The following is a 27,453-nucleotide window of genomic DNA, read 5'->3' on the forward strand; positions in this document are numbered from 1 at the left end:
GTACCTGGCCGAGACGCCGCGGGCGGCGAGCGGCTTGAGCGAGTTGGTGTATCGCAGCAGCTTCTTCTGCTCCACCTTGTCCAGGATGTTCTTGCGGAGGACGCGGGCCAGGCTGAGCTCCCCGTTGCAGACCAGCGTGAAGACCAGGTCCATCAGCTGCTTCAGGATGTCCTCCGTCAGCTCCACCAGGCTGGGAGCAGAGACCCATTGTCACGGAGGCTTGACCTCATTTCAGCCAGTCTCTCTGTTACAAACCGCTGACACGAGAAGCTCAGTGGCCACTGATAAAACGGCCGATGTCTATTTGCGTCCTCTCCGTGTTCATGAAATTAAAGTCACACCAGATTTTTCCTCTTTAACGTGCTCCTGATGTGTGTGCAAAATTTCATGAGTATTCGGGCATGCTTAGACTATCAAAATCAGCATCATTTGTCTTGGAAAACAGCGTGTCGCCACGGCAACACTGTGGGACAAAACATAAAGCTTTGAACAACTTATCATCGTAAGATGAAACACCCAAAGTTGGATGATCAGATCACAAGTTTGTTCAATTATGACCTCAATAAAAGCTCACCTTCGTTTTCACGCACAATTAGAAACGGTTTTGCTTTAATAAAATTCATGTAGCATTCAACGTTTTGTTTTCTTCAGAAACGTTTCTTGTCGTGGACTCTCCGGGGTCGAATAGCTCAATAAATCTTAGCACCACGTGTTATGATAATAATAATCTTAAAATGTAGAATTACAATAAAAAAATTCAAATGTAAATACGTATTATTTTCCAATTTCACAGAGAGCCACATGCGGGCGGGTCTGGTGCCACAGGTTGCACAAGCGCGTCCAGAGACAACACCGTCTCACGGTGACTTTTTGCAGCAATGGATGGAAATACCGGTACTCACCAGAGCTCGTCCACCACGCGCACCAACACAAAGAAGGTGTTCTTGCTGACTCGCTTCTTGAACGTGTCTGGACTGTGGCAAAAACTTGTGTATGTGCTTTGTGGTCAAGGAACAAGAAAAACAAAACAGACAAACAAGGCCGGTATATTGAACCCCGTTTTGTGCATCCATGTTTGCGCGCCAATTATAGTGCCGATTTTTAAGCCGTCGTTTTGTTTTGTTTTTTGCAGTATACAGGCAAGTCTGAATTTAGCATTGTGGGCCTTCACTGTAGTGCCACAACATCCCGGGAAGCACTGAGCTCTACTGGAAGAGAGAAGGCGTAATTAATAGAGCAAGCAGAGGCGAAGCAAATATCTACCTGCAAGTATCGTTGTACGCTCCATCTGTGTGTTGCTGCTCCACGTGTTAAAGTAGCAGTTGCTTGACGAGTTAGAATTAAAGTAAGACCTATGCTAATTACGTTAGCCCATGTTTTGCATTATATGTTAGCAGGAATCTAGCAAATTTTCCTTTAATAAAAAGTTTCATTCTCTTTTGTTTTGTGTCAGTTTGGTGAACTATAACTGGGAGTGGCACCTAAACAACTTTGAAGCAAGCACACTATGCTATTATTTGGACTTTTTGTTGATTTAAAATGATGTTATATGATAGACTTCCATTTTTTTGACACCATGCGAGTGAGAACAGGCACTAATAATTATTTAAAAAGTGTCACACTATTTTAGAAGTTTTTCTACGGTCTCTCGATATTGCTAATTTTCACCAAGCGCGGGTGGCCCTGGAATGTATTCCACACAAACAGTGGTTCTCTGTAGTGGCAAAAGACAAACCATTATCCGCACAAAATTATTCTTTTAAAAAAAAAAAAAAAAAATCAAGACAAAATTATTATTATTTTTTTTTTTTAAATCGAGACACAGATGTCAAAAGGTCGCAAACAGTGAGAGGATATCTGTAGTGTAGCTTCTTAATGAGGTCCTCGGGGGTTATAAACGTCCTATATGTAGTCAAAAAGGCTTCACAGTACAAAACGAGATCTGTGGGGCAGAGATCACTTATTAGTCAGAGAGAAAGAGAGTGCGAACGACAAAAGGGGAGAATTCATCTTTACCTTTGCGGTCCGTCTCTGTGGCGTGGACTAATAAAATGTCTCCCGAGCCAGCGCGCACATCCGGTCCGTCATCATTCTGGGGAGAAATGTCAATTATTGTCAATTATTCGCAATAGCGGAGGTTCACTGGACAGTATGTTGAGGTGAGGGGGGGAGATGCTACATGAAGACAAAAGCAGTGCTTTGCCACCATCTTGTAGCATCTCGGTGCGAAGGAACTATGGCGGCGTGAGTTGATGATGCACTTAGACAAAAGTAGGGCTTCGCTGCCATTTTGTGGCACCTTAGTACCAAGGGAGTATGGTGAAGTGAGTTTTATTTATAAAAAAAAAAAAAAGGTAGTGCTTTGCCATATCTTAAACTTTCATTTCTATACCAGTTCAAACAAAAGAAAAACTTTTTTTAAATGATAGTTGTTGTTCTTTCGTTTGTTTTCATTAACTATAATAACCTTGCAAGTGACTCACTGTGTGGTGCTTCCGCCGCAGACTTGGGGCTAAAAACAGAAAAGTGTTTCGGTTGTCTTACTTCCTGTTTTAGTGTTATCCTGCTCATGATCTCCTTGTGATCGATGAGCGACAGCTCGTCCACGTTCTCCTCGCTCTCTTCCGCCGACTCTGCTGACTTTTGCCTCCTGAAAAACACAAAATCAACAGCGTCGACTGGGAGACAATGGGAATAATTCTGGAAAAATACGATAAAAGCGGTGCAAAATGTAACTGTTCAAGTTCAGCTTCTCATTCGAGTACTTTGTCAAAATGATTCACGTAATAATTTAATGGAATACAATTCGTTAAGTAATTTCTAGCCATTTGATGCTTTTTAGTGTTCAAAAATGTTTACAATGTGTGCTTCTTTGATTAGTAATTTTAGTTTCTTAATTCTGACTACATGAATTTGAATGACTTAGTGAAATTCAACTGAAAACCTCTCTCATTTTTACACATTCAAACAGATTTCTTCCAAGCCGAAACAATGCCTTACCGTTCCACTTCCATGGCCTCTTTGCTGTTGGTGGATGGCGTCGGAGGGGCGGGGTCTTGGAGTACGTCGTCGGCCGTGACGGTTTCCTGATTGAAAAGCAAACAAGACGCTGAAACGCTCAAGTGAGTGTCACGGACCCTCGAAAGAAAGGCCCGTCCGTCTTTTGGGAAACATCGCATAGGCCACGGCTGGCTTTGGGCTGAGCTGACGCAACCATGACAAACAAACACCAACATTGAACGACACCACCACGGCACGCCCGACTTTTTAAAGACAACAAACACCCACGTGTGCGTCTGGCTCACACACAACGCAGCACTACATGCTAAGAGTACACGGCCTAGCCCAGACACCAAAGGGAATATTCACAACCACAAACGGTGTATGTACACTCACAATCCGTGCATCATTCCTTCATTACATTTCCAAATGGCAAAATTGAAAATCTAACAAAAAAAGTGATTTCTTTTGTAATTTATGCTAGCACAAAATATGGGAAAGAATTACAGAATTTTTTTGGGACACAGGACTGAGTTTGATTTTAATATTTCACTGGTCGTGGAAGTTTGGTAATAACTTGCCTTAACGAAAAATATATTCATTTGTTTTGGAAATTCACATGCAGGGTTGCTGTCAAATGTCAAAACGGGCCAATTTGACCCGAACAGTTACATAAGGAGGGGAACTCGAGGCAAACATTTTCTTTGCGATATGTTCAATGTGCCCCCACTAAATTAAACACGCTATTCCACTTCATTTTGCATTTGTGGAACAAGAATTCAGCAGATTCATCCATCCTGTACCGCACTCTGCCATGGACTGAAATTGACGTCAAACTGCCTTCGGGTTCGCATTACGGATGTCATGCGAGCAAACCCAGAAAACAGAAAAAACGTCACATTGTTCTACTACTCGCAATACTGTGTTTGGACTAGTGGGGGCACATGGAATATTTTTGCCTCGAGTTCCATTTTAAAATCAAACTCACTCCTGTCGTAAATTTGATCCGAGCCTAAAACGTTCACTTTATGTGTTACATTTAAAAATAATAAGTCACTTTTTCCATGCTATTAAAAAATGCAAAGAACAAATGATACACAGATTCTACCCAAAACGGCAAAAGGAATAGTGTCCCACATGCACGACTTTTTCACAAGTATGAGGGAATTTCACCGCAAAAAAACTACAAACTACAAGTAAATATCTTGTTTGATTTTTAAAGCAGTGACAAGTGAGGTGTTAGCTTAGCAATTAGCATCACTAGCAAAGACGAGCAGCCTCGGAAGAAAGCGCACAAGCCAGTCCCGACGTGAGGAAGCCATGCTCGCCACATTGTCACCGCTACGCCGCCACTTGCAGAGTTGAATGGAAAGCTCTTTTGCTTTGCGCCCTGAAGTGGCGGCACAAGTCAACACCTTCTTCCGACCTTGCTACTACTTACTCTGAGGGAGAGAGGCAGTTCGCCATTGGCCTGGCTGGACGAGTACAAGTTGACGTACTCGCCCTCCCCACCCTCGTCATTTGCACTCTCGCTCTACGGGAGGGGGAAAAAACCGAGACGTGAGGCAGCGTGAAAGGGGTGCGAAGGCAGTGGGGTCTCTTTTGAGGCGGTGGGGGGGAGGGGGGCAATCCTGGCTCAGCATCATCCTGACCACCAGGTGTCACTAGAGTGCATGCAGAGTAGGAAGACATGCTCCACAGGGGATTCTTAGTGGCAATGAGTGAGAGGCTGTGTTTAGAATCACTTCCGATTCAAAATTTGGTGCCATCAATGTTTCCCACAATGGAATTTTAAAAGTATTGAACAACTGATGTCATGAGGAAATCAGTAGAAACCGTTATTGCATTGCAATGGGAAAATTATTTTCCGTTTCCAGGGACATTGATTTTCAGCACGAGACAAATACTCGAGTAGTGTGTTTTTTTTTTAATCTTATATTTTTATGGGATTTTACTAGGGCCTGAACAATTAATTGGCTGATGTAAACCCTTTTCAAGTAAGCAAAAATTGTCGTTAACACATCACCCTAACATTAACACATTACTACATAAGACAAAGATAATGACATTCAAATCAACACGAGAAAAAAAAAGGCAAAAAAATCAACAAATTGGCCAATTTTTTTCAATTTTTCCTCTGTGTTGTAAAGTTACACAAACACTAAATGACAAAGTAGTGTGAAACAATCAAATCTAAAGCTTACAATTCATATCTTGACCTATAGATAGTGTGTTTCTCAACTTTTATTGAGCCAAGGCACATATTTCACATCGGAAAAAATTTCACGGCATACCACTTAGCAAAACGATTCACAAAAAGTGGCTATACAGGGTCATTATGTACCTTCCGTCATTTAGCGGAAGAACATTTGATAGTTTTGCCTGTTAATAGAAATGGTTAGCAGAAATATTACCAAAATATTTTTTAAATTAGGATTTTTTCTTTTGGTCAAAATAATTGACAGGCACACTGGTTTAAAGTGTGTGGGAGGAGAAGAGCTACATGAAAATGTACTTTTATATGGCCTCGATAGTGCAGATTTCCACACATCGCGGAGCCTTTATGTTGATCCCGTGATTAGGGAGTGCTTGATTAGTGAATGATTCCAAACACAGCCAGAGTGATCACAAGCAAAGATTTCAGCGGGTTAACACGTCATCGCCAATCGCTTTGCTTTTCTTCTTCGTCAGCAAAAGAATCATCCAAGCCCGTCCCGCCCACTCAATGTCCACAACGCGTTTGACATCCGTCCTCACCACGTGGAGAGAGTCACCGTGAGACGACTCGGAGGGAGGACAGGCCGCCACCGAGGCGGCCGAGCCGGACGGGGAGCCCCCGGGACCGGGTCCTCCCCCGCTGCCGTCAGGAACGGCGGCGCTGATCAAGGCGGCTTGGTCCACGCTCTGCGTTGAAGCAGGGGAAGTGGGGGGGTGGGCGTTCGCCGGGAAGAGCGGAAGCAAGAAAAGAGGAGAAGGAGAAGAAGAAGGAAGAAGAAAACAAAGAGCTAAAAGATCAGATTGGTGGCGAGAGTGAGAAGCGGAGAAGACGCTTCGGATGGCGTTGACCCGGACGAGGATGAGGAGTGGGTGTGAACACAAAATGCATCGCACAGCAATGAGGAAGTACAAAACAGACATGATGGCAGCGGTCCCATCAGAGGCGTCAAACCCATTTTCACGGCTGGCTACGTCGTCGTTACGCTTTCCCTCAAATAGCTCCTATGACTGTGGATCTTTTATCACCTCATCATATTATGTAAGCACATTGCCCCTGCATTTTATCGTTATTACATATATTAGAGGTAACAAATCAGAAATCGTTGGAAATAGCGACAACCAAACATAAAAATACCATTCCATTTTTGTTAAGAAATTTGCTGAGAAAAACTGCTTGTAATATCTAAAAACTAGGAATGTCACAATCACACTTTATTGCACCTGAGTTTGAGTCTGAGTCATTTCAGTTCAGTTTGACTGCCAAAACAAGTCCAGATACACTTTTTTTTCTGAAATAAATATGACAAGTTTTGTGCCCTGAAGAACTGAAGAATCTGACTTTTTTCATGGTGGCAATGACATTGTTCCCCTTGGAAAACTTAGAAATAAAGACCTCAAATGATATTTTTTCCTAAACATAAAAGAAAGACTTTCTCCGGAAAAAAAGATCTTAATTAAAAAAATTTAAAAAAAGACATTCCAGAAAAAAAGACTATCCCCTCGCAAAAGATTCAGGCCCTTTTCCCTAGAAAAGTCATACTTGTTCGGGGTTGCATGGGAAAAATTTTGACTTTTTTTCCTAAAATAATTTTCCTCCCTAAAAACAGCAACAAAAATGGCTTAAAAATGGCTTTAATTTTTTTTTCTTTCCCCTGAAGGTTGGTGACTTTCTTGTTTTTTTATACATTTTTCTGAGTATGATGTTTGTATTTTTCACGCCAGCTATTCCACTGTACCTGCTTTATTTACCTCAATAACACGGCTTAATAAAAGCGCAGAGTGAAATTCCAACTTGCAATTTGCCTCTCTTGTCAGCAGGCGGTGTTGTGGGCTGGCCAAAGTAGGAGTGTGGCTTTAGCAGGCTTGTGTGTTGGAAAAAGTCAAACGGAATTTTTCTATCCCAATGATCACATAGGGTGATTTTTTTTTGTTTTTTTTTTTGCTTTTATTAAGGTGTGTCATACCAATATGGCAAAAGGTGATGCTGTACCTTTAAGAATGAACGTGAGTGTGTGTGTTGCACACTAAAGTGATGTTTGTCTCCTCACAGAGAGCTTAGCGTTAACCTGTGTGAACACGTTACACATACCAGCTGCGTTTCAGCACATACCAGCACACACACACATACACTGCCATATGCATGCAGACGCTCGCACACAAACACAGGTGTGTAGAATTATTCAAAGGAGAAGGCTGCTCTGCTCTTTGGATTACATCAAGATAATATAGTATAGTGCACACCTCTGTGTATTGGGTAAAAATCTGCAAAACTGAGACCGTATAATTGAAAATCAATATTTTTTTTTAACCCTTCCGCACGCTCTAAGCACATTTCAACAATTCCTTAGCACCTGTTCTCACTCTCTCGCAGTCAAGAAATGAAAGTCTATCATAAAACGTCACTTTGATCAAATGAAAAGATGACTCTCTTCACTTGCAGCTGTCCAACTGAGAGGCGGAAAGGTATGCTGTAAAACTGACGCATTAAACATGAGCCAATTAAATATTGCTTATTTAAACACCAAAACGCTCAACCTAACCACGTCATTTTGGCTAACAATGTCCACTGTCTGACTGTTAACATACTAAACGAAACACCATAGATTAACATTACTGTAATAATTTATCTTCAAACAATTGCTGCTTTAAACAAACACTGACAAACATAGTGCAATAGCCAGCGACATTTTCTGTCTAACAAAATGATGGTTTAGAAATTCGTAATAAAGTGAGGCTTCATTTTCAATGATGTAATGAGACACACCCACGCGGGAATAACCCAGTGAACTGACTCACCCAGAGAACCTTTCCTTGGCATGTCCTCGCTAACCCCCCCGAGCTAAACATCATGCCCCCGGGGCGTGAGGAATGCAAACATTCCACCCAAACACACGAAGACAGGAGGGAGACGCCACAAGGGGTTGTGGGGTGGAAAAGGGGGTGGCGAGGGAGAGAAGCAGTAGGAAGAAGGAGAAGAAAAGCCGACGTGGAAAGATGAGCAGAAGCGAGAGGAATGCGTTTTCCATCAGGTCCATCTGGTGCGGCATTCCGCCGGATAGACGCACCCCCGCCACCCCGCCCAAGGGAGAACCTCGGACGCCGCGGGGTCAACATAGAAGCAGAGAGCGGGGCTGCCACTGGTCACAATCGGTGGCGGGGAAGTAACCAAGGAAAAATAGTTACTGTATTTATGTTGATTTTTAAGGCACCGACCCTGTGACACATTGCCATCAATCCGTCACAGCTAACCCTCCCCCAAAACAAAGAATATACTCTATAAATGTTTTTGTATTTTTTTTTTTTTTTTTTTTTAGAAAAACAGCATTCTGTAAGCTGTTGTGAAATGCGCTATACAAATTGTATTGTATTGCATTATAGGCTTCTCCTGGCTGACATGCGGTAACGTACCGATTCATTCCCAGTTTTTGGATGTGTTTCCTCCATGTGTAGCTCTTATGTTATTTTCCATCAAGACACACTTGAATCGACAAGCCAATTTGCTGTTCAGAGTTAATTACTTGGCACTATAATTCTTTTCCACTTTTGTTAAAAGCATACTGTACCACATAAGCACTTATTTTGGTGTTTCGCTAGTCTACATTTCACGTTAGCTTGTCGGTTAGCAAGACCTCTCTGTCTTCTCCTGTTTTTACTCGCTGTGTGGCATTACTAGCAACTTCTCACCCTGCTTCAGTGACAACATTAATTGTCAGAAATGGTGCTGATTTGCCGCCATGAAAGTGAGGATTACTGAGTTAAATGAGCATCTCTGCACTGCGGAGGGACAATGTTTAGCCGTGCTAGATAGTCAGCCGCAGCTTGTAGCTGCCTTGCGGATTTTCACCATTTATAGCAGGGCTCGGTTGCCCCAGTGTAATTGTAAAAATCACATGTAAGATGTTTTTTTGTTTTGTTCTTTTTAGTTACCCTGTCAGCCAATTCTCCATTTTTTGTTATTGATCTATTCACAACATTAGCAAAGCTATGGGAACACTTTTTTTTTCTTCCCTGAGCACTATGTAATATAAAGGGCAGTCATAAATACATAAATACAGAAAGCAATCACTTCACTTTTGTACTTAAGTACATTTCCGAGTCTGTGTTTTTCTAAATAAATTGAATCAGTACTTGTACTTTTAACCAAATACCTTTTTCCCCATACAATCTGTACTTGTACTGACATGACAAATGCTTGGATGCGACACACAGAAGCAACACGGCCACAATAAAGCATGATTGATAATCGAGTACGACAACGAGCGGGTGAGCGAAATGGGAAAAAATAAAAGGCGCGCCTCAAAGGTTCAAAGTGCACACCGTGTCACGTATGGACACTCACCGTGGGCGTGGTCAAGGCGGCTTGGCCAATCAGGTAGGAGTTAGAGACGGACTTGCTGAGGCCCAGCCCAGAGCCCGCCTCCTCCATGGCCGCCACAGACGGCTGGAGGTGGCAGGAGAGTGAGGAAGAGGAGGAGGAAGAGGGGGAGGAGGAGTGGGAGGCCTAGAGGTAAAAAGTTGAGAAAAGCCAAGGAAGGGGATAAGCAGAAAGGAGCGAGAGATGAGGGGAAAAGGAAGGGAAAAGTTGATTAAACGAGTGAAGCCAGACTTAATCAGCGTTTAGTAGTAGAAGAAATTAAGTAAGGGGGGAGCATAGTGAGTAAGTGAAGAGTGTCAAAGACTGTGTTGTGAACAGTTTTTGTCATTGTTGTGCTGTTGTTATGTGTAGTGGGTGCCGGTTATCCCTCCTCTAAGGTGGCTAGGGTTCCAAAATTCCTACTAATTGGAAACTTTCAAAACCGGGAATCGGTACTTTAAAATTTTGCAACCTGACGAAAACAACACGATTTCGTGCAAGGACGGTTGTAACTTGTGTTGCAAAGTATGATCTGTAAACAATAATGTTTAATTGAGCAATTCTGTACTGTTAACGACCATTTTTTGCTAATGTGTAGTTATTTATAGACAGATGTTGCACGGTAGATTGCAGATGTACATTAATTTATTTGAGCTAATCGGACGACATTCCCCAGGTGTTACAATAACACACCATAACGATTAAGTCATGCTACCAACATAGCAGCCGTGGCTAACGTAAGCGTGTTTACAATGCTAACTTAGAATTGCTAGCACTGCTCTTTTGTTGAAGCTGGCTATGCGTTCTCTGTGATTAGTCTTCACGACTACGCACTTTCATAAACATGATCGTTGGTCATTTGAGAATCGTGTGTTGTAGTAGCGGCACCGATACCCGTATTGATGCATCACTAAATGTTATCATAATCTATTTGAAAGAAATACATGAAAAAAACCCTCTATAGTGATTAGGGATTAGGGAATGATGAATGATTCCGAGCGGAGTCACTGCATTCTGAATCATTCATCATTCCATACCCCTCAATTAATAAATGGTCATTTTTAGGGCACATTTTAGTCAAGTATATAAAGAAATCCATATATAGTGATGAGGGAATGAGTTAATAATTCCAACCAGTGCATGTGTCATCGGGTTCATCTTCCCTTGAAAGCTCCAATGCCTGGCGGTCACGTGGCTAAAATGCGGGCCACTCATTTTCCCGTCTATGGTGACACTCCACTGAACCGTCCTTTAATGCTCGCGGCTTTAAGAGCCTTACGGAATTGAGGCCAACTAAAGCACTTTCCAAACACGGCCAATATGATCGGATCTGGGTTTTCTCCCTCTCTCCATAATTTCTACACGCACACACACGGCAGCGGAAATTACTTTTTCACATTTTTTTTTTGTTTCTCGCCAAAGCTGCTCAAAGTCGCTAAAGCATGTAAGGTTGAAGCAAAGGCTTACGGCGGAGGCAAACAGGAGTATTACGATGAGTCCAAAACACCAGGCCAGATTAGCGCAAAAATGGACATCCGCTTGTACGCCTTTCTGTGCATCTTCCAGTCTCTCTTTTTGTCCATTTCGATTAGTCATCCTCATGTTCCACTGTAGTACCTGTGACTTTAATGTGTATTGCCTTAAAAGACAAGACCTTGCCTGGTGAGTGACGCGGGCATCAGCGAATGAGAGTGTGGAGTTGGCGGGCTATTAATTAGCTAAACCTTTTGCTGAGTGTCTGCGCAAGTTGTGGCTATCAGCAGCTCGTGTACGAATGTGCTTTAGTGTTTTTTCCCCCCTTACCTTTTGTTTAATAAATCATTTGAATGTGTACCAAAAACCGAAACGTGAAAGCAAATTACAATAAATCCCAACTAGCGATGGTAGGCTATGTTAAATTGAAAAACATTGTTACGTTGCCTTGCTTGTCTGGCGGCAGTAACATTATCCCGTGTGAGAAAAAGTAAATACACTATTCACATTTCCACTATATTGCGGAAGTGTGGAGCGGAGTTTGTCAGCAACAAAATATACAAGAATAAAAAAAATGTAAAAATCTGGTAATTTATTGGTCACACATGCGCGAGTAGATGACAAACTGAGTTGCATTGTCTCAAACTTTAGGGGCAAAATGCCACCATTTCGGGGCAATCTGGAGCCCTGCAGGGGGACTGGAAGAGTCACTGAAAGGCATAGATTTTGAGACCCTTGGAAATGTATTAGTCGATTCATGGATTAAACAGATTCTGTGAATTTTGCCATTCGGCAGTCAGTTTTACAGATGTCGTGTCTAAGGAGACTCCTAAAAAAACAACAAAAGAAAAACATTTGACTACAGCTTTAAATAGAAAATGACTGATGCCGTTTGTTTTGAGCTACTGGATCAGGCAACAGAGGAAAAAAAGAAATGGTTCCTTTTTGTCTACTCTAGCTCTGCTAAAGAGAGTTTGACTGGAGTTCATGATAAAGTCTTATCTCCAAATTGACACCATCCATGCGCAGATGTCTGCTTTCAGTTGCAGCAACAGCGATGGGGCGATAAGGAGGCAAATTGTTGGAGGAGATAACCCGACAGGAGAGCGTCTTCTGGGAAAAGCGGATGAGCATTTCCACCACAAATGTACTTTCGACACGTTTCTCAACCGCTGTCAACCTGGGACCAGCATTTGCCTACCAGTGCTAAGCGGCGATACACTTTTATAGAAGTGTATACAATGCAGACAATGTATGGTTCAAAAATAGCCCTAAATGTATGTACCGGTACATCAAACTCTACCTCAAAATATTGCATGTCCGTACCGTTGTACCCCGCGATACATTAGTTCATCGTTTGCGTTTATAGAGTGTGCCATGAATAAAACTACGACAAAAAGGTTTTTTTTTCTTTTTTAAGTCTTTATATTGTGGATTTTCACCTATTGCAGGAAGAACAGGTGTTCACTGTAAACCAAGCACCGACCCCCTTTCATTTGTTACTACGTGTCTCAACCGAAAGCATACACATGCACGCACGCATAGATGTATATGTGTAAAAAAAAAAAAAAGCCTGTGGACGGGTGTCTGGACCGCTTACCAGTTGGCGTTGCTTGGGTGGCAGGGCAGGCGGCAGGAGCGGCTCGTGGACCGAGTCGGTGCTGCTGAACGAGTCGTTGAAGCCGTAGACCTCCTGGAAGCGCTTATTGCGCTGCTCGTAGATGCTCTCGCTCTGCGGCATCTGGTAGAAGACGGACGGCTGCGGCTCCGAGTAGTCCTCCACAAACTGCATGTACTGCAGGACTGGGCAGAGGACACGTTCCAGTTACCAGACGCCCTCGTGAGGTCCATAAAAATTGGCACATTGGAGGCATAGTTACTGTTGTTCATTTGACAAAATTCCAAAATTAATGTTGTCATTTGACAAATGTATCCCAGATGAAGCGTTTCAAAACCAATCCTAGACATTTTCCCTTCAGATTATTCAAAATCACATGTTCACCTGATTCATATCATTCTGCTCAAATGCTCAAAATGTCAGTGATACATTTCCCAAATTAATGGAGATATTTAAATTCAGCTAAAAATACAACATTTTCAACCTACTAAGACTTCGTTACGACAAACATTTGAAAAATTCCTCAATTTTTACAAGTTCATCTTAAAATCCTAATTTTCAACCAATTCACATCATTTAAATTTCAAAATGTACAACCATCCACTCAAAAATCCAACCTTAGGAAGAATTTCACAATTTCTGTAAGAAAATTCACAAATTATTGAGACATTTAACAAATTCTCCTCAAAATCAGTTTTCAACCGAGTAAAACCATTTTAATTACATTCCAAAAGTTTTTACTTTTTGACTAAGTCCTTTATTTTGTCAAATTAATCTAGAAATTCAACAAATTCAACATTTCTTAATTCAATGCTAATCATTCCAACTTCAAAATGTTCTTCAGAAAACTTTTAAATGTCCTTTTTGAAGAAAAACCTTGCCAGCTACCCTTTCCCCTCAAAATTTCTGATGACGCCCATTAAACTCATTGTGCACATCAGCATCTCACTCCTGAGAAAAAAAAAACCCCAAAATGCACAAAAAAGGCCAATGAGCCCAACAGAAAATCGGGGAAGTACCTGCTATCTAACTCTGACCTGATCGCCCTCCGACTATCGTGGCGCTATACAAGTGGATCCATACATTAAGAATGCATGGAATGACATCAATGCACAGGAAGTGATGTAGAAGGCGTGTCAGGAAATGACCAACCCTTGCCCCGTGTTGCCCCCGCAGCTGGAGCCATTGTAGCACATCCTGGTATTCTCTTCCTGTTGAATATTTCCTTGACATAATCTACGCCCAAGTGACGCGGAAACAAAACGCCGCCAGTCGCCCCTTCCCAAATCCACCACTCCTACGCCACCATGTTGCTCCCAATCATGCTCTCAATTGTTCTTTTCATTTTCAACTAGCGATCGCAAAAACACTCTTTCTTCCTGACAGATGCTTATTGCTACACAAGTCTTTCTTCTTTTGTTTTATTACGCCCCCTGTATAATACCACCCCCGCCCACCACTGGGTTTTACAATAATCCAATGACCAAAACTATTGTAACCCTGGTCTGCGTCTGCGTGGAAAAATGATCTCCACAAAATCCTGCAATTTAAAATTAGTTATGTCTGTTAATATGTATGTTTAAAAATCGCCAAGACATATTCAGCTCACTGGTTTAAATGTTCCTGGCCTCCATTGTCCACCAATGCCACCCAAACCCTCGTTTTCCCGTGGTACTTACTGTGTCTGCTTTTCTTTTCCGGTAGCGGCGGCGGGCTGGCAGGCACGTCGGCGTTCTCGCCGCAAATGTACTGCGCGACGAAGACGCCGCCGTTTGTCTGCGGCATGGGCGAGATTGGCGTGAAAAGCGGGAAGGGCGGTGGCTCCTCCTCTGACAGGTTGTCGTACTGGGAGGGGTAGCGCTCGTACACCTTGGAGCCGCCGTCGGGGAAGGGCGGCGTTTGCGTGCTGCGCCGCTTCTTCTGGGGCAGCGCGGGCGGCGCGCTGATGCGTGACAGCGGGTTGGGGTGGCCGGGCTGTGGCGTCCAGTACTCGGGCAGCTGCTGGGGGGGAGGCGCGCTGAAGCGGGGGTGCGTAGGATGCTGCCCGGGGACGGGCGAGGACGACTCGCTGTGCGACTCGGGCAGCGGGCTGAGGCAACCTCCCACCGGGATTGGGGGCAGGCTATCCCCGACTGAAAGATCCTGGTGGAGGAAGTCGTAGTCGGGGTCGTAGTTTTCCGTGTTGTCTGAAAAGGGAAATAAAAAGACACAAAATCTGTTATAGCTCCCCTGCATGTGTCATAATAAGTAGAACATCGGTTGTTTAACCCCTCAAAAAACAATTTCTGAAAAAAAAAAAAAAAAAAAGCTTTTTGTGAAGAGAAACACAAAACAACAAAAACAAGACTGAGATAGGACTTTTGATTGCAAAACAATGATTTACTGACAGAAATACAACTAAAAACAGTTGAGCTGAACGCCAGTGGCTTTCTTACATGGTGTTCGCCATTCACTCCATGAACGATAGACACATTCTACTACCTGCGGCAACACATACTTTACATTGTTCATACCGTGCATATACCTACTCCGTTCGGGATCTTACCAAGCGTTTCGCAGCTGGTGTTCCGGGAACACTGACCGCTGTCCTGCTCCATGGAGGAGAGCTGCTCGTCCGACTTGCTGAGTTTGCCCATGCTACTGCAAGGAGACAGACGTGGCGAGTCGCCCCCGTACGACTGGCTGCCCCCCGAGAAGCGACGCTGGAGAAACTCCTGCTCGTAGTCGTGCTGCTGCAACACAAGAAGCTTTGTTTATCACACAAACGTGCTTTCATGCTGGTTTATTACGTGAATGCTGAAAAACACGTGATTCACCATTAGGCATTACGGAATTATTATACGTGATCATTTTCCGCATTCAGTTTTTGGATTTTCCAAAAGGTCCACATTTCTCAATCCATTTAAACCATAACACCATCAAATTTTTTAGCTCATTCGGAACATCCCATTTTTCGCTTTCCACAAATTCCCACTTTTTCCATAATTCCACATTTTAATTGTTATTACTATTTTTTTAAGAAATCAATATTGCAAAAACCCTACTTTTACTCTACAGTTTCCAAGAGAAATTTCAAATTTTCTCAACCTGTTCCAATCATTTTAATTTCAAAATGCCCCCCGGCCCCCTGGGAAAATAAATAAATAAATAAATAAATAAATAAACACTACTCTTTGAAGAACCCAATTTCTATACAAAAGTCCCCCAAGATAGGGGAGAAACTCAACAAACTCACCAGATATCAGCTTATTCAAACCAATCTAACTTCAACATTGTCAACATTCCAAAATATTAATCTTATTGAAGAATTCTATAATTTCCATTGAAATAAAATCCCCATAATAATGGGGAAAATATGCAACAAATTTACCTCAAATTCAACATTTCTCAGCTGATTCAAAGCATTCTGAATTCGAAATGTCCAATTTTTGGGGGGGATCGTGCTTTTTGAAACACATTTTTGGTGAGAAGTCACACATTGACTGACCTGTCTGTGGACGCTGCAGGGCAAGCTGGATCCCCGGCTCATTGGGGCCACCACCGCCACACGCGTTGGCGACGGGGCAGACTGCCGCTTCTTCGGCGGGAGGGCCGGCGGAGGACTGTTGTCCATAAGCAGACGCAGGCAGAGAAAATTAATAAGGCGGACAGTGAACAAACACCAAAGCACAGCTATCAAAAGCACACACAAATACAATACAGTGGAACCTCGGTTCCCCAATGCGCTGCACCACTTAATAAACCCAAGTGTTTATGAACAAAAATTCCAAATATATGTTGTCTTGGTTAAGAAGATGCACTAAATGAAATACGCAAGTGTCTCAATAAGTTTAAATGTGTTTTAAGCATGCGAGACGTATTCATGTATAATATATATTTGGAATATTAGCTATATTCATATTTTCATCTATTGAGGGCGGGTCTGGTAAATATGAACTGCAATGAACTAATGATAAAAACAAAGTAAACAACTTCATTCTGGGGCTGCAATGGATTCGGACTATTTCCATCCACTTGAATGGAAAACACTGCTTCCGTTCTCAAACATTTTGGTCAGCAAACTCGAAACGCATTCAGTTTGGAAACTGAGGATCCACTGTACATCATCCCCGCATGGGAGGACTCTCCGCGTTAGCGGCCCGCCAGTTCTGTTCTTCAACGGCAACAATCTAGCATGAGTTAGGTCGACAAGGGACAACGGGCAGAACGCGATGTGCAATGGAGGCCAATGAGAGGACACTGCATCGGGTCAGCCGCACACGCTCATGCATTTTTTTTTTTTTTTTGGAAGAACTGCCCAACACAAAAAAAACAAAAAACAAAAAAAACGCCGGAAAGAATGAAACCATGCAGGTCCATCCAATCCAGAAGCTTAATGAGGGGTTGGTTGGGCCCGGGTGAGGTGGGGTGGGGTGGGTTGTGGTCGTGGGTCTCGGGTAAGATGTTATAATGGTCACATGTGATCCATTGGGCTAACATACTTTTCCTTGTGAGTGAGTTTCCTTTGGCCAGCGTCACAACTCAACTGTGCTCTGTGCCCAGAACCCAAAAGGGAGGGAGGACAAAGGATGAAACAGGTTGAGACAGCAGGACAGCAAAAACAAAGTGAGTGACAACACCCCACCTCGACATACTCGTATCTTCCGTGATTCCCAACCACTGCACCACGCAAGATCGTCCGTCCAATTTCACTGAATTGGACCGAGAATTCTCATTTCTCCACTGCAAATAATCTATCTGGTTGCCGCATCCACCGGTGCTCTCTCTTCTATGATTGAGAAGGCTCGTTGACTACGCTAGGCTAGTAACGAGACTGGTAATGTATTTAGACTAGTCATGTGTGATGTCTGCCATCTAGTGGGAACTTAAAACGGGCCAGGTACTGTGGAGGAAACATCTGTACAATTTTCACATGTAATCCAGGGTCCTCTCTTGAGTGTGGGCGCATGCTGGTCTAACTTTTCAGTGTTTCACTGCTTTTTGAACAACTTGCTGTTCTCTAACAAGAAACTGAATGGCAAAAACCGGTGTTACATCCTTCACGTTTTGTGCGAAGCATAATTGTGCCTTGGCTCAGTGCAGGTTGGGAAATAAGGGTTTAAGTTGTGTGAAAGTCAAACAGTGTTCTGGATGTGTGAGTCCAGTCTTGGATTCGAGACAGTCGACATGCTCCCAAACACAAAAGGTATACCTGAGCTCCGCCATCTTGGCTTCGGGAAGTGGGGGTTTCGGAGGGGCTACGTCCTCGTCGGGAACGTCCGAGGGGGCGTCGGCGGGAGCTGCCGCCGGAGCCGTCTTTTTCACTTCCGAGTCTCGCTCTATCGAGGGCGCCTCTGAAGGAACGCTGCCGCTACGCACCAGGAAAAAAAATAACGTCAACAAGTGGAAGACATAATGGAATACTCAATATTCGGAAATGTATGCAAACATCAGCTCTAGAGTGGCCATCCATTTTTGGACCATTTTATGCAACCGAAAATAGGAAGTATGAAACACAGCTTGTGACTGTGAAACGGTTAACCGTTTTAGCAAACGACCTACAACGGAATTTGGGCTAGAGAAAACTTTCCAGCATCACGCAAGTGTGCTCACCTTTCCGCCGTGGTGACGGGCGGCGCCGGTTTGTTCGGGCTGGTGGGCGACGGCTGCTCTTGTTTCTCGATGGTCAGCTTCACCAGCTCCTGTGTGGCGCAACGGCGTCCGTTTTAAACGCCAACGTCACACTTTCTTCAATACATGTGGCGCGAGACGAGACGCCTTTACCTTCACGCCGTCCAGCACCGCTTTGATGACGTTGGTGACCGACGTCACGTTTTCCTTGTCGTCCAGGTCGATGCCGTCCAGCATCACCTGGTCGGCCCAGCGGATGAGGTTGGCGAGACTCTGGTAGACGCGGTTGTGGCAGGAAGACAACGCTGAACTATGGAGAGCGGGGGAGAATAAGGTTGGACTTAAGAACAACATTGTTTTTTTTTTTTTTTTTTAAAGCAGGGATCCACTGTATATATTAACATGAAGCTAACGGACATTCATTAGATTAATTTACGGTATATGGCTTGGTTGAACATTTTAGTGTTTGAATATACAATGTTTAATTCTCTTTTGTTGCTTTTTGTATAAGTTTGTGTTTTCATTTAAATGTGTTTACAGCTTGTGGAAGGGGTGAAAGCTTATAAAAAAAAAAGCATACATGTTTCTCTATCTTTGTCAAAGCAGGCTCTAGGATGTCATTTCCGCGATGAACGTGGGATCAGTGTAGTTGTTGTTTTGCACGTAACGACTGATGCTTTTCGCAGGAGCAACAATGAGGTGTGGCAAAGACCTGTCGCGACACGCCGCAGCTGGTTCACAGCCATTCGGTCTCATGACACAAGTCAGACTCATGTCGGGTTTGAAAAGACCACAAATACATTGATATGCATCAGATCGGGGTGCAGAGACACTCAGGCAAATATGAGTCACACAGACACATCTGTAATATATGGAGCTATTTTGGCTTATTTGCTGTGCGATTAAGCAGCAGCCGTGACGTTATTGGCTAACTGTGTGCAATGTGAGCTCATCAGAAGGTTTCATTGACGATTCATTCTGGAAAGACCGAAAGACCAAAATCGGAGATACTCTACTCCCAAAAAGTTGAACTGAATCTAACCTTCCCCAAGGCATGCAGAGACCAGAAGAGTCACAGAAAGGCCAAGAAGTAGTCATCCTTGGAAACGTTCATGGCTCAAACACCTGATGTGAACTTTGCCATTGAACTCCTTTCAGAGAACAGAAATTTGTGCTAGAAGTACTAAAACGTTCACGTTGGACATGCCTGTCATTCAACATTTAGACGTCAACTAAAGTTCACCTGAAAAGGTTATTATGGTGCATTTTAGGTTCGCCCTGAATTTTCAACCAAAATATGCCAAACTCTCTGCGAGTTATCATTAAATAATCCCTTAATACAAACAATCTTTAAAACCATAAAAGCAGTTGGTGACTTTGAGACAATCCTGCAGCTGCCTCGTTCGCGTCTTCAGAACAAGCTGCCACCATATTGTGAGGAAGATGCCAAAATGTGACATTTGGACAAGGAAATAAACATTTTGTTCGAAACTTCCTGAAAAACAGCAAAATACGTTTGAGCCAGAACCGTTGATAGTGAAGTGCCAGACTGACTGTGTCATTGCAGTCCACACACCTCTAAGAGATTCAAATCAACATCATTAGTCGACGTCCAACTAGTCCTAACATGTCTGCTCTGCATTCTTGCCATCAAGCAAGGACGGGCAGAGAGTCAAAACGAAAAAAAAAAAAAAAAGGGAAACTCACCTGTGCTGTATGCGGGCCTCCCCCTGAACCAGGGGCAAGATGGCCTCCAGCACCTTGCTGGCCGAGCCGGGGAGCATCTCCAGCACCTTCTTCTCCACCACCATCTTGTCCACGATGGTCTTGAAGTAGCGAAGGGCGCTTACCACCTCTTTCTCGTGCTCCTCCAGTCGACTCACCTTCTGGATGAGAAAAAGAAAAGAACATGCATTGAGAATTGCCGAAATTATTTTATAGTGTTCCCACACGATATCGCGGTTCATCGTTGTTGCTCCCCGCAGATTTTTAAGCCATCGCTTTTTGCAGTATACCTTTTAGTGATTTTGATGTGTTGTTTCCACAGCGTAGAGACAATATATGTCTGTGAGTATTACTGTAAGCTCTCTTTGTATCTGCCCTGTGTGAGTTAAAATAGCAGTTGGCAGTTGTTTGAAGCTTTAATATTTGTTTGTTAGGACAAACCAATACTGGGGCTTTCTAAAATATTTTTTATAATATGTTTCAAAAGTGTCTTTTAATAGGTTTAAATTTGTTTCAAGGGAGAAGTGTTTTAAGGCTGTTTTTTTTTTTTTTTGTAGTGTCTGCAAGGTTGCAAAATTCCGGGAATTTTCCGGGAAAGTTGTGAAATTTCCATGAAAATGAACAGTGATTTACATGAATAAATATCTACCAGGGAAACATCATGCTCTAATACAATCCGAAAAGGCTAAAGAATGAGCGGATAAGTCCATTTTAAGAGACAAAACCGCTTCCATTGGTCTCTGAAATGGTTTAAGGCACCTGGCGACTGGGGAGCTGTGGGAACCAGCTAAGTAACAACACACACACAATAGAAATTGGGCAGACAAAACATGAGACAGGAAACCAGGAAAAAAGTCACAAACAAGCACACAGAGCAAACGAAATGGGCACATTTCCCCGCACAATACACGTGCGCTTACCTTGTTAGCGGGCTTTTCAGTGGTCTTGGCCGCGGGCTCAGGCTGCAGTTGCTTGCCTTTTTTGGATGGCGTCCTCTTGATCTTGGGAGAATGGAACTTGTCCATCAGCTTCATGGTAAATGAGGACAGATGGGACCGCTGCGAGTCTACGGACGGAGGGTGAAAGTGGGAGAAGGGGGGGGGGGGGGGGATTGCGGTCAGTCGTGCTCCAGAATTGAGGAAGAAACCAGATGGCGTCGTCTTCAAATCACGGCAAAATGAAAGGCCCGACACCCGTGCAGTTTTTAAGAACTCAAATGTTATCTTGGCGGATAAATCTGATGGTGTCGTGCGGTCGTCAAGTGCCTTGACATGAAGATGAAGCGCTGCATCCTTTGTAGCACATGAACATGAATGGGACTGAGTACAATTAAACCCTCAAGTGTACATTGTTACCTAGTGCAAGTGGCTCAGCCTGCCAAGATTCGTTCAAAAAGATTTTGTCTAGCGCTGCACATTGCAGGGACTGAAGTAGTGTTTCCATCGCTACAGAGTATATCACCCCCCCCCCGATATAACACAGATTTTTTTGTATTATTTGTTATAATGGAATTTTTTTTTTTCGGATTACTCGGAAAATCAATGGCCTTAGCATGAGTCCCCCTTCCGCCACTACAAGAATTTAAGCACCTTCATTCGCATTAATAGTTATCCATCATATTTGTGCTGTTTGTTAGCGAGCTTGTCGTGCCTACAGCCCAAAAAGAGCATCTTCCCTCAATGAGACAAGATTTAAAGAAACAGATCAGTTTTGCTTTTTAAATTTCCAAGCAAAGAGGTGCCACCGCGGAGAAGCTTGCTGTCCGTCCGCCATCCGAGAGAAGCCCCGTGAGCTCACAAGCTAGCCCATCTTGGTGGGTGGGATTGAGTCTGAGAACATCAAAGTCGCAGCAAAACAACGACCCTGTCTGGATCAATACATGACAGGCACAGGAGACGCTCGCTCGTATATAAATAGAGAGAAACATTGGTCTGGCCCGCATCGTGAGAGGATTTGGTCGAGCGCAAGTCTGCCAGCCTCCACGTCTTGGCAGCGCCTAGCGTGCACCAGATGCTTTTGATTGCAAATGAAATCTGTGAAAGCCACGTTTCCACCAAGCGCTGCAAATACAGTTTGGAACGGCAAAACTTGATCTGGCGATAGCTGAGTAATATCACAGCTAGTTCACTCCGACGGATTAGATCAGTCGTTGGTTATCATTATTATCGCATTTTTTCCACGATTTTAAACAGTTGCCAAGAGTCTTAAGATGTCTGTGACACACGTTCATCACAATATTGTATGGATCAAGAATCAGCGTATCACATTTTTAACTCAGTAACTGTGAGACATTTTGAGACCCTCTTTTACCCCAACGTTTGAAAAAAATTGAAAAAAACATAAGTGCCTGGGATTGAATGGCTGGACTGTGAAAAGACAATTATGTCAATGGCAGTGAATGGATTAAAAGCTCTGACATCAGGCTCGGAGGAGGGCCTCGCCTGGTCCAGTTTGCCTTTGAAATTCAGGTATATAAACCCAATGTAATGACTAACAGATCCCTGTAGATGGCAGGATTGCATCACTTGGGATTTAAAATCAGCCACCACTTTGGAATCGAAAGATGAAGATTCTGAGGTGGATCTCAGCACATTTTCTCCTCTTTTTGATCAGAAACCAGTGCATATGCTTTACTGCTACTAAAGAACAACTTTTTTTTTTTTTTTACCGAAAGAAGTGAGTCTCCCCACTGACACGTTTACATGGACACATTTTTTCGGAATGCACGTTTCTGTTAGCCCCGAAATCTGGTGGAAGCAAAGTGAGTGAAAGACATGACGAGCGCACGACTGAACTGGTACATTCGCAGCTCATTAGGAAGTGTTAACTCGACATAACAGCGCAAACATGAAAAATATCCGAAATAATGCTAACGTTTAAAGCAGAAATGGACGGAGTGACACGGAAGTCGCAATTACTTCTTCTTCTACTACTATTTCTGTTATATTTGGTAAATCTGCGCATGTCAAAATAATTTGTTCTAATCAAAAATGTGACGCATGAAGACGCAAGCCCTAATTGGATGATCCGATCATAATTTTGATCGGAACTCTGATTGGATTAAAGAAATTGTGTCCGTGTAAACGTGGCCAGAGAATGAGTTAAAAAGCACATTTTTCATAAAATGTGCCCTTTAAGGCAACTTGTGAACAGTAGTGAAGCCTGTTGCTTGGTGGAAACCTTTTGACATTAGTGGTATAGAGATCTTTTGCCAGGATCCCTTCACACTGGACCCTTTTGTTCGCTCAAAGTTTCAAGAGGCCCCGAAAGACTGCGTTTCGCAGCTGGAAGGCAGCCCAGGCATGAGGTGCAGTGAGTGACATCAGCGCGCTGAGTCACCACCACAATCAATACAGCTGGCCGTCGCGCGTCGACACAATTTCCACGCGTCTTCTGCCTGCCACTCAAGGCTGCATGCATCACCTCGCCTCGGATCACTGTCCCCTCGTTCTTTTGCCCATAGGCGAGACCACCACCCTTTTCCTCTCGAGTTCACGGGAAATCTACGATATCCTCAAGCGAAGTACCGCACAGCGAACCAATTGATCACAAAAATCTGCGATATAGAAAGACCATATAAAACATTTGAAAATAGTTTTACCCCTCCCACGTGCTTTAAAACACATAACAACAACAAGTTGATAAAACACTTACACTTACCACAACTCATTTTCTAAAGTATGCCTCGTCACCTGCTCTCAATCTCGTGATCGAGAAATGGAAGATTTTTGTATAACGTCACTTTGAGAAAGCAAATAAATCACTCTCTCGCTTGTAATTGTCCACAAGAGACAAAGCATGCTTGCTTCAAGCTGATTATTTGTCCCTCCCAGTTGTTTTATGTAAAAGTGACACGTGAAACACAAGACATTTACTGCATATGTTGCACAAATGCTGCACCGAGAACGTGGCTGCATAAAAATTGGAACACCACGGCTGGAGTGTACGTGCTCTGTGGAAGTCATGTTAGCACCTTTAGCATCCAAACGTCAAGCAGCCTCCCTCGCTGGCTGCTGCTGCACTGAGGTGGTGAGGTCATCGACTATAATTTGTCTCACTCTGAATTTAAGGCGTCGTGCGCACCACGGAAGAAACCACAGTGTCAAAACATGTTTTTTTTTCTGCAGAATTTTATTTATAATCTGCTGAGCTGTCTCGGGTTCACAGCACTGCTGAAATCTTGTCGTCGCGGTTGTCATGGTGATTTTTGAACTTTTTTTTTTTTTTTTCACCGCTATGACAGAACACACAAAGAGTAGACACACTCTTTTGTACAAAATGGAGTTAGTAGTATACCAAGCGGAATAAGCCAGACTGCTGCGCACGTCATCACTTATGAAGAACTGAACCGGTTCCTGATTCTCACTACGGCGAGGTATCACTTCTGCAACCACGCTTTCTGTGAATACCACACAGAAGCATTTGTGAATGCAGTCATCAAACATATTTTTATCTGAAAATGATCCAAGACGCCTCCATAATGACAGCTTGGTCCGCTGACCCTCTGCTTTGATGTCTTCTCATCAATGCAAGTGACCCAAACTGCGTCATTGCACGGCCTCTTCTCTTATTGGCCACAAGAACAGGAAGAAGACGTCTTTAGAGAAGCGGCGCTAATTAACACAACATGAAGCAAAAGTGCACTTTGGTGATGTGTCGAAGGGCAATATAGAGCAATGTTTGCCAATGCACATATTTCACATTAGAAATTTAGATTAGAAAAAAATGAGAAGACCAGCAAACAAAATGTCACACAACAGCTATAAAAAGAGCTTTTCTTTCCTATCCTACCAATAGCAAATTGGAATCAGGGAGGGCTTTGTGTGTCTCAACATATTTTTGATGCCGATTTCAAAAACGTCTTTACTTTTTTCTAGCACATCAAGTTCTTGAGATCATTTCTTTGTGTTTAAGTTTGATCTACAAAAAGCTTGCGCAAAAACTGATTTTACCATGCGTTGTAATTTACAGCTAAGGCATTTAAAAAAAATAAAAACTACCTGTTGCGGAACCTGACCCTGAATTAATATGACTAAATTATTGTTTTATTATTATCATCATTTTTATTTTCATCATCATTAAGAAAAGCTGATGTGCTGCAAATTTTTTTTTAAAAAAAGGCGGGTCAGATTTGGAATCAGTGCAAAAAAAAAAATTATCAAGTAAAGTTTACTTCCATCTCTGATTTAAAAAAAAAAAAAAGTAGTAAAAAAGTGTTGACAAGTAGTGTAATTTTCGAGCCAATTAAGTGAAAGTGGATAACGTCCCACACTGAGAATTATTGATCAGGAGGGCTACAGGACACGCAGAGGAGGACAAACGACAGGTGACATGTGACCTGGCCCGGTCCAGGTGTGTCATCTACACAGGACAGCCGGTCAGGCCCTTGTTGTCGCTAGACTCGATGGATGCGCTCAAGGTTACACACACAGCTGTCCCCTCCTGCTACATACCCCTCCCCTTCCAGTTCCTGTGCATGCGGTCAAAGTGTGCATGTGTGTGTCAGAAAGGTCGGCATAGCAGCTGGTGAGGAGGGCGGAGGGCAAAAAAGGCTGTGAACTGTAACGGAAACAAAACAACACCATAAGCAAAAAGAAGCCACGGAGACAAAGTCCAAAAGTATTGCAATTTTTGGGGGAGGGCAGTGGGGGGCTGCTTGGATTTTCATGTATTGGGGCCTTGTCAAATGAATGGGCCATCGAATTTGAATCGGTGCCATTCAACAAACAAATTGCCTTTTGCCCCGAATTGAATTTTGCGCTTCCTCCTCACAATCCCCTCTCCTGCTGAGAGAGAGGCGGCGGGGTGGGGGGCAAGGTGGAGATGATCCAAGTGAAGCAGATGCTATAAGGATTCTGCAGCAAATGACTGGGACAAGATCTATCCATCATCTACTCATCCAACTTGCAATGCGTGAATGGACGGATCGGATCTAGCCTGAGACTGAAACTAATGACATGTACCCAACACGCACCTACCCCAAAAAACACACCCACCTTGAATTATATACACTCAGGTACAAGCTTAGACTATTGAATAAGGTCTCAAATGGATACTTGGTCACTTGGACCTGTAGCGTAAAATGTAGAGGATTATCCAAAAGTTTATAGGTTAACAAGCGCAAGAGTATTCGTTGTACGCATGAGTTTCTCCACTTTTAAGATCAAATTTTCCAACTATTGACAAAGGCATCGGCAAAACTTTCACCTCGCTCCTACACTCTTGACCGTAATGATGTATGCAGACTGATCTCTCCAAAGACCTTTGTGTTTACAAGCACACGTCGGCTGTTTCTACGAAATAACTCGCTTCATAGGACCGTCTTCATTTTGTGCAAACTTAGCAACAACAAAATATGCTATTTGTCCATAAAAGTTGTCGTCGGGCGGGAGGCCTGCTTCATGTCAGAGCTAACAGGGACACGGTGCCAGGACAGGATTTGGAGCAAGACCGGAATGCGAGAGGCTTGTGAGAGAAGATGAGCAAAAAGAGGGGGGAAATGCATACAGCAGGGGGAAAATTCAACAGGAAAGAGTTGAGTGCAAAGTGAATTATTTATTTGCTCCATTGTAGTAGCAGCAGTGAACTTCCTGCCTCAATTATGTCCTCGGTTTATCTTTAAAGGGCCACTGCGGGGCGAGTCGCGAGATGGCCGGGTGAGCAAGCCCCGGTTTGGAATGTTGTGCTTGTTAATGGTTGATTGAAAAGCACTCATAGAGGGGAAAAAGTCGACCAGACGGAGAGGAAGTGACAAAAAAAAAAGAGAAAGACTCGCTCGACATTTTACATAAAAGGACCCGTCGGTAGTCAGTGACAAGCAAAGCGGCTCCACGTCAGTGGCCAGGAGCAAATATCAATGAGATGGGTGCGCCGTTGCGCGGATGCAAGAGTGCCTGCCGGAGCACGGCGATCCATAATAACGATCCATAGTATCCGACAAAAAAGCTCGATCCATAACTGGCCGCTATGAGTCCGTTGTTGGGAAAGCCAACATGAAATAGGCAAGACAATATAACCACAGTCACGAGTACAGTATACTGTATATTGTTCTTCCTCTGTGAAAAACAACACATTTTACTGCAGCTACTAAGTCAGAGTGGTTGTGATGTCGGACCCGATATCAACGCCCCTGGGCCAGTATGGCACCGTGTCACCTTACAGATACTGGAGCGACCGGGCCATCACAAAAATAAATAGGATTCAATCCACACACTTGCTTTTTACGAATATGAATTAATTGTTGAAACTTATTGTATTATATCATGAAAAGCTGTACATGTGGCCAATACCAGTTCTAACTGGGCCACCGCAACTTCGCTCATGGTGGCCCCAAAGGCTCAATGTCGGACCCTGGAAAGTTTCTTCAGAATTTTGCTAGCCTGCCGTTGCATTCTGTATTACCCAGAGCGGACTTGGTGCTTGACAATCACCTGCAGCGCTAAACCCGTACATTAAA

At 43.4% G+C, this 27,453-nt stretch overlaps 1 protein-coding gene across 11 annotated transcripts in view; it reads right to left on the bottom strand.

The window, feature by feature from the left end:
* The window catches only part of rapgef1b (Rap guanine nucleotide exchange factor (GEF) 1b), a 44,984-nt gene that overhangs the window by 2,658 nt on the left and 14,873 nt on the right, over positions 1–27,453 (bottom strand). The window contains exons 2-20 of one of the 11 annotated variants that reach the window (XM_086053021.1): positions 20,918–21,063; positions 19,980–20,158; positions 18,426–18,582; positions 18,255–18,343; positions 17,854–18,012; positions 17,144–17,194; positions 16,150–16,264; positions 15,208–15,394; positions 14,342–14,848; positions 12,645–12,847; positions 9,557–9,718; positions 5,758–5,904; positions 4,442–4,534; positions 3,001–3,086; positions 2,545–2,650; positions 2,017–2,092; positions 1,855–1,942; positions 903–992; positions 5–190 (exon numbers count right to left, since the gene is read on the bottom strand). In XM_086053021.1, the coding sequence (XP_085909147.1) occupies positions 5–190; positions 903–992; positions 1,855–1,942; positions 2,017–2,092; positions 2,545–2,650; positions 3,001–3,086; positions 4,442–4,534; positions 5,758–5,904; positions 9,557–9,718; positions 12,645–12,847; positions 14,342–14,848; positions 15,208–15,394; positions 16,150–16,264; positions 17,144–17,194; positions 17,854–18,012; positions 18,255–18,343; positions 18,426–18,582; positions 19,980–20,158; positions 20,918–21,063 (2,827 nt within the window). The remainder of the gene's footprint in view (positions 1–4; positions 191–902; positions 993–1,854; positions 1,943–2,016; positions 2,093–2,544; positions 2,651–3,000; positions 3,087–4,441; positions 4,535–5,757; positions 5,905–9,556; positions 9,719–12,644; positions 12,848–14,341; positions 14,849–15,207; positions 15,395–16,149; positions 16,265–17,143; positions 17,195–17,853; positions 18,013–18,254; positions 18,344–18,425; positions 18,583–19,979; positions 20,159–20,917; positions 21,064–27,453) is intronic. The other 10 variants (XM_086053022.1, XM_086053024.1, XM_086053023.1 and 7 more) reach the window with 10 other exon arrangements.

Source organism: Filicampus tigris, chromosome 15 (genome assembly GCF_054856515.1).
Source record: "Filicampus tigris isolate MCC_2025a chromosome 15, RoL_Ftig_1.0, whole genome shotgun sequence".
In the NCBI taxonomy this organism is placed as follows: domain Eukaryota; kingdom Metazoa; phylum Chordata; class Actinopteri; order Syngnathiformes; family Syngnathidae; genus Filicampus; species Filicampus tigris.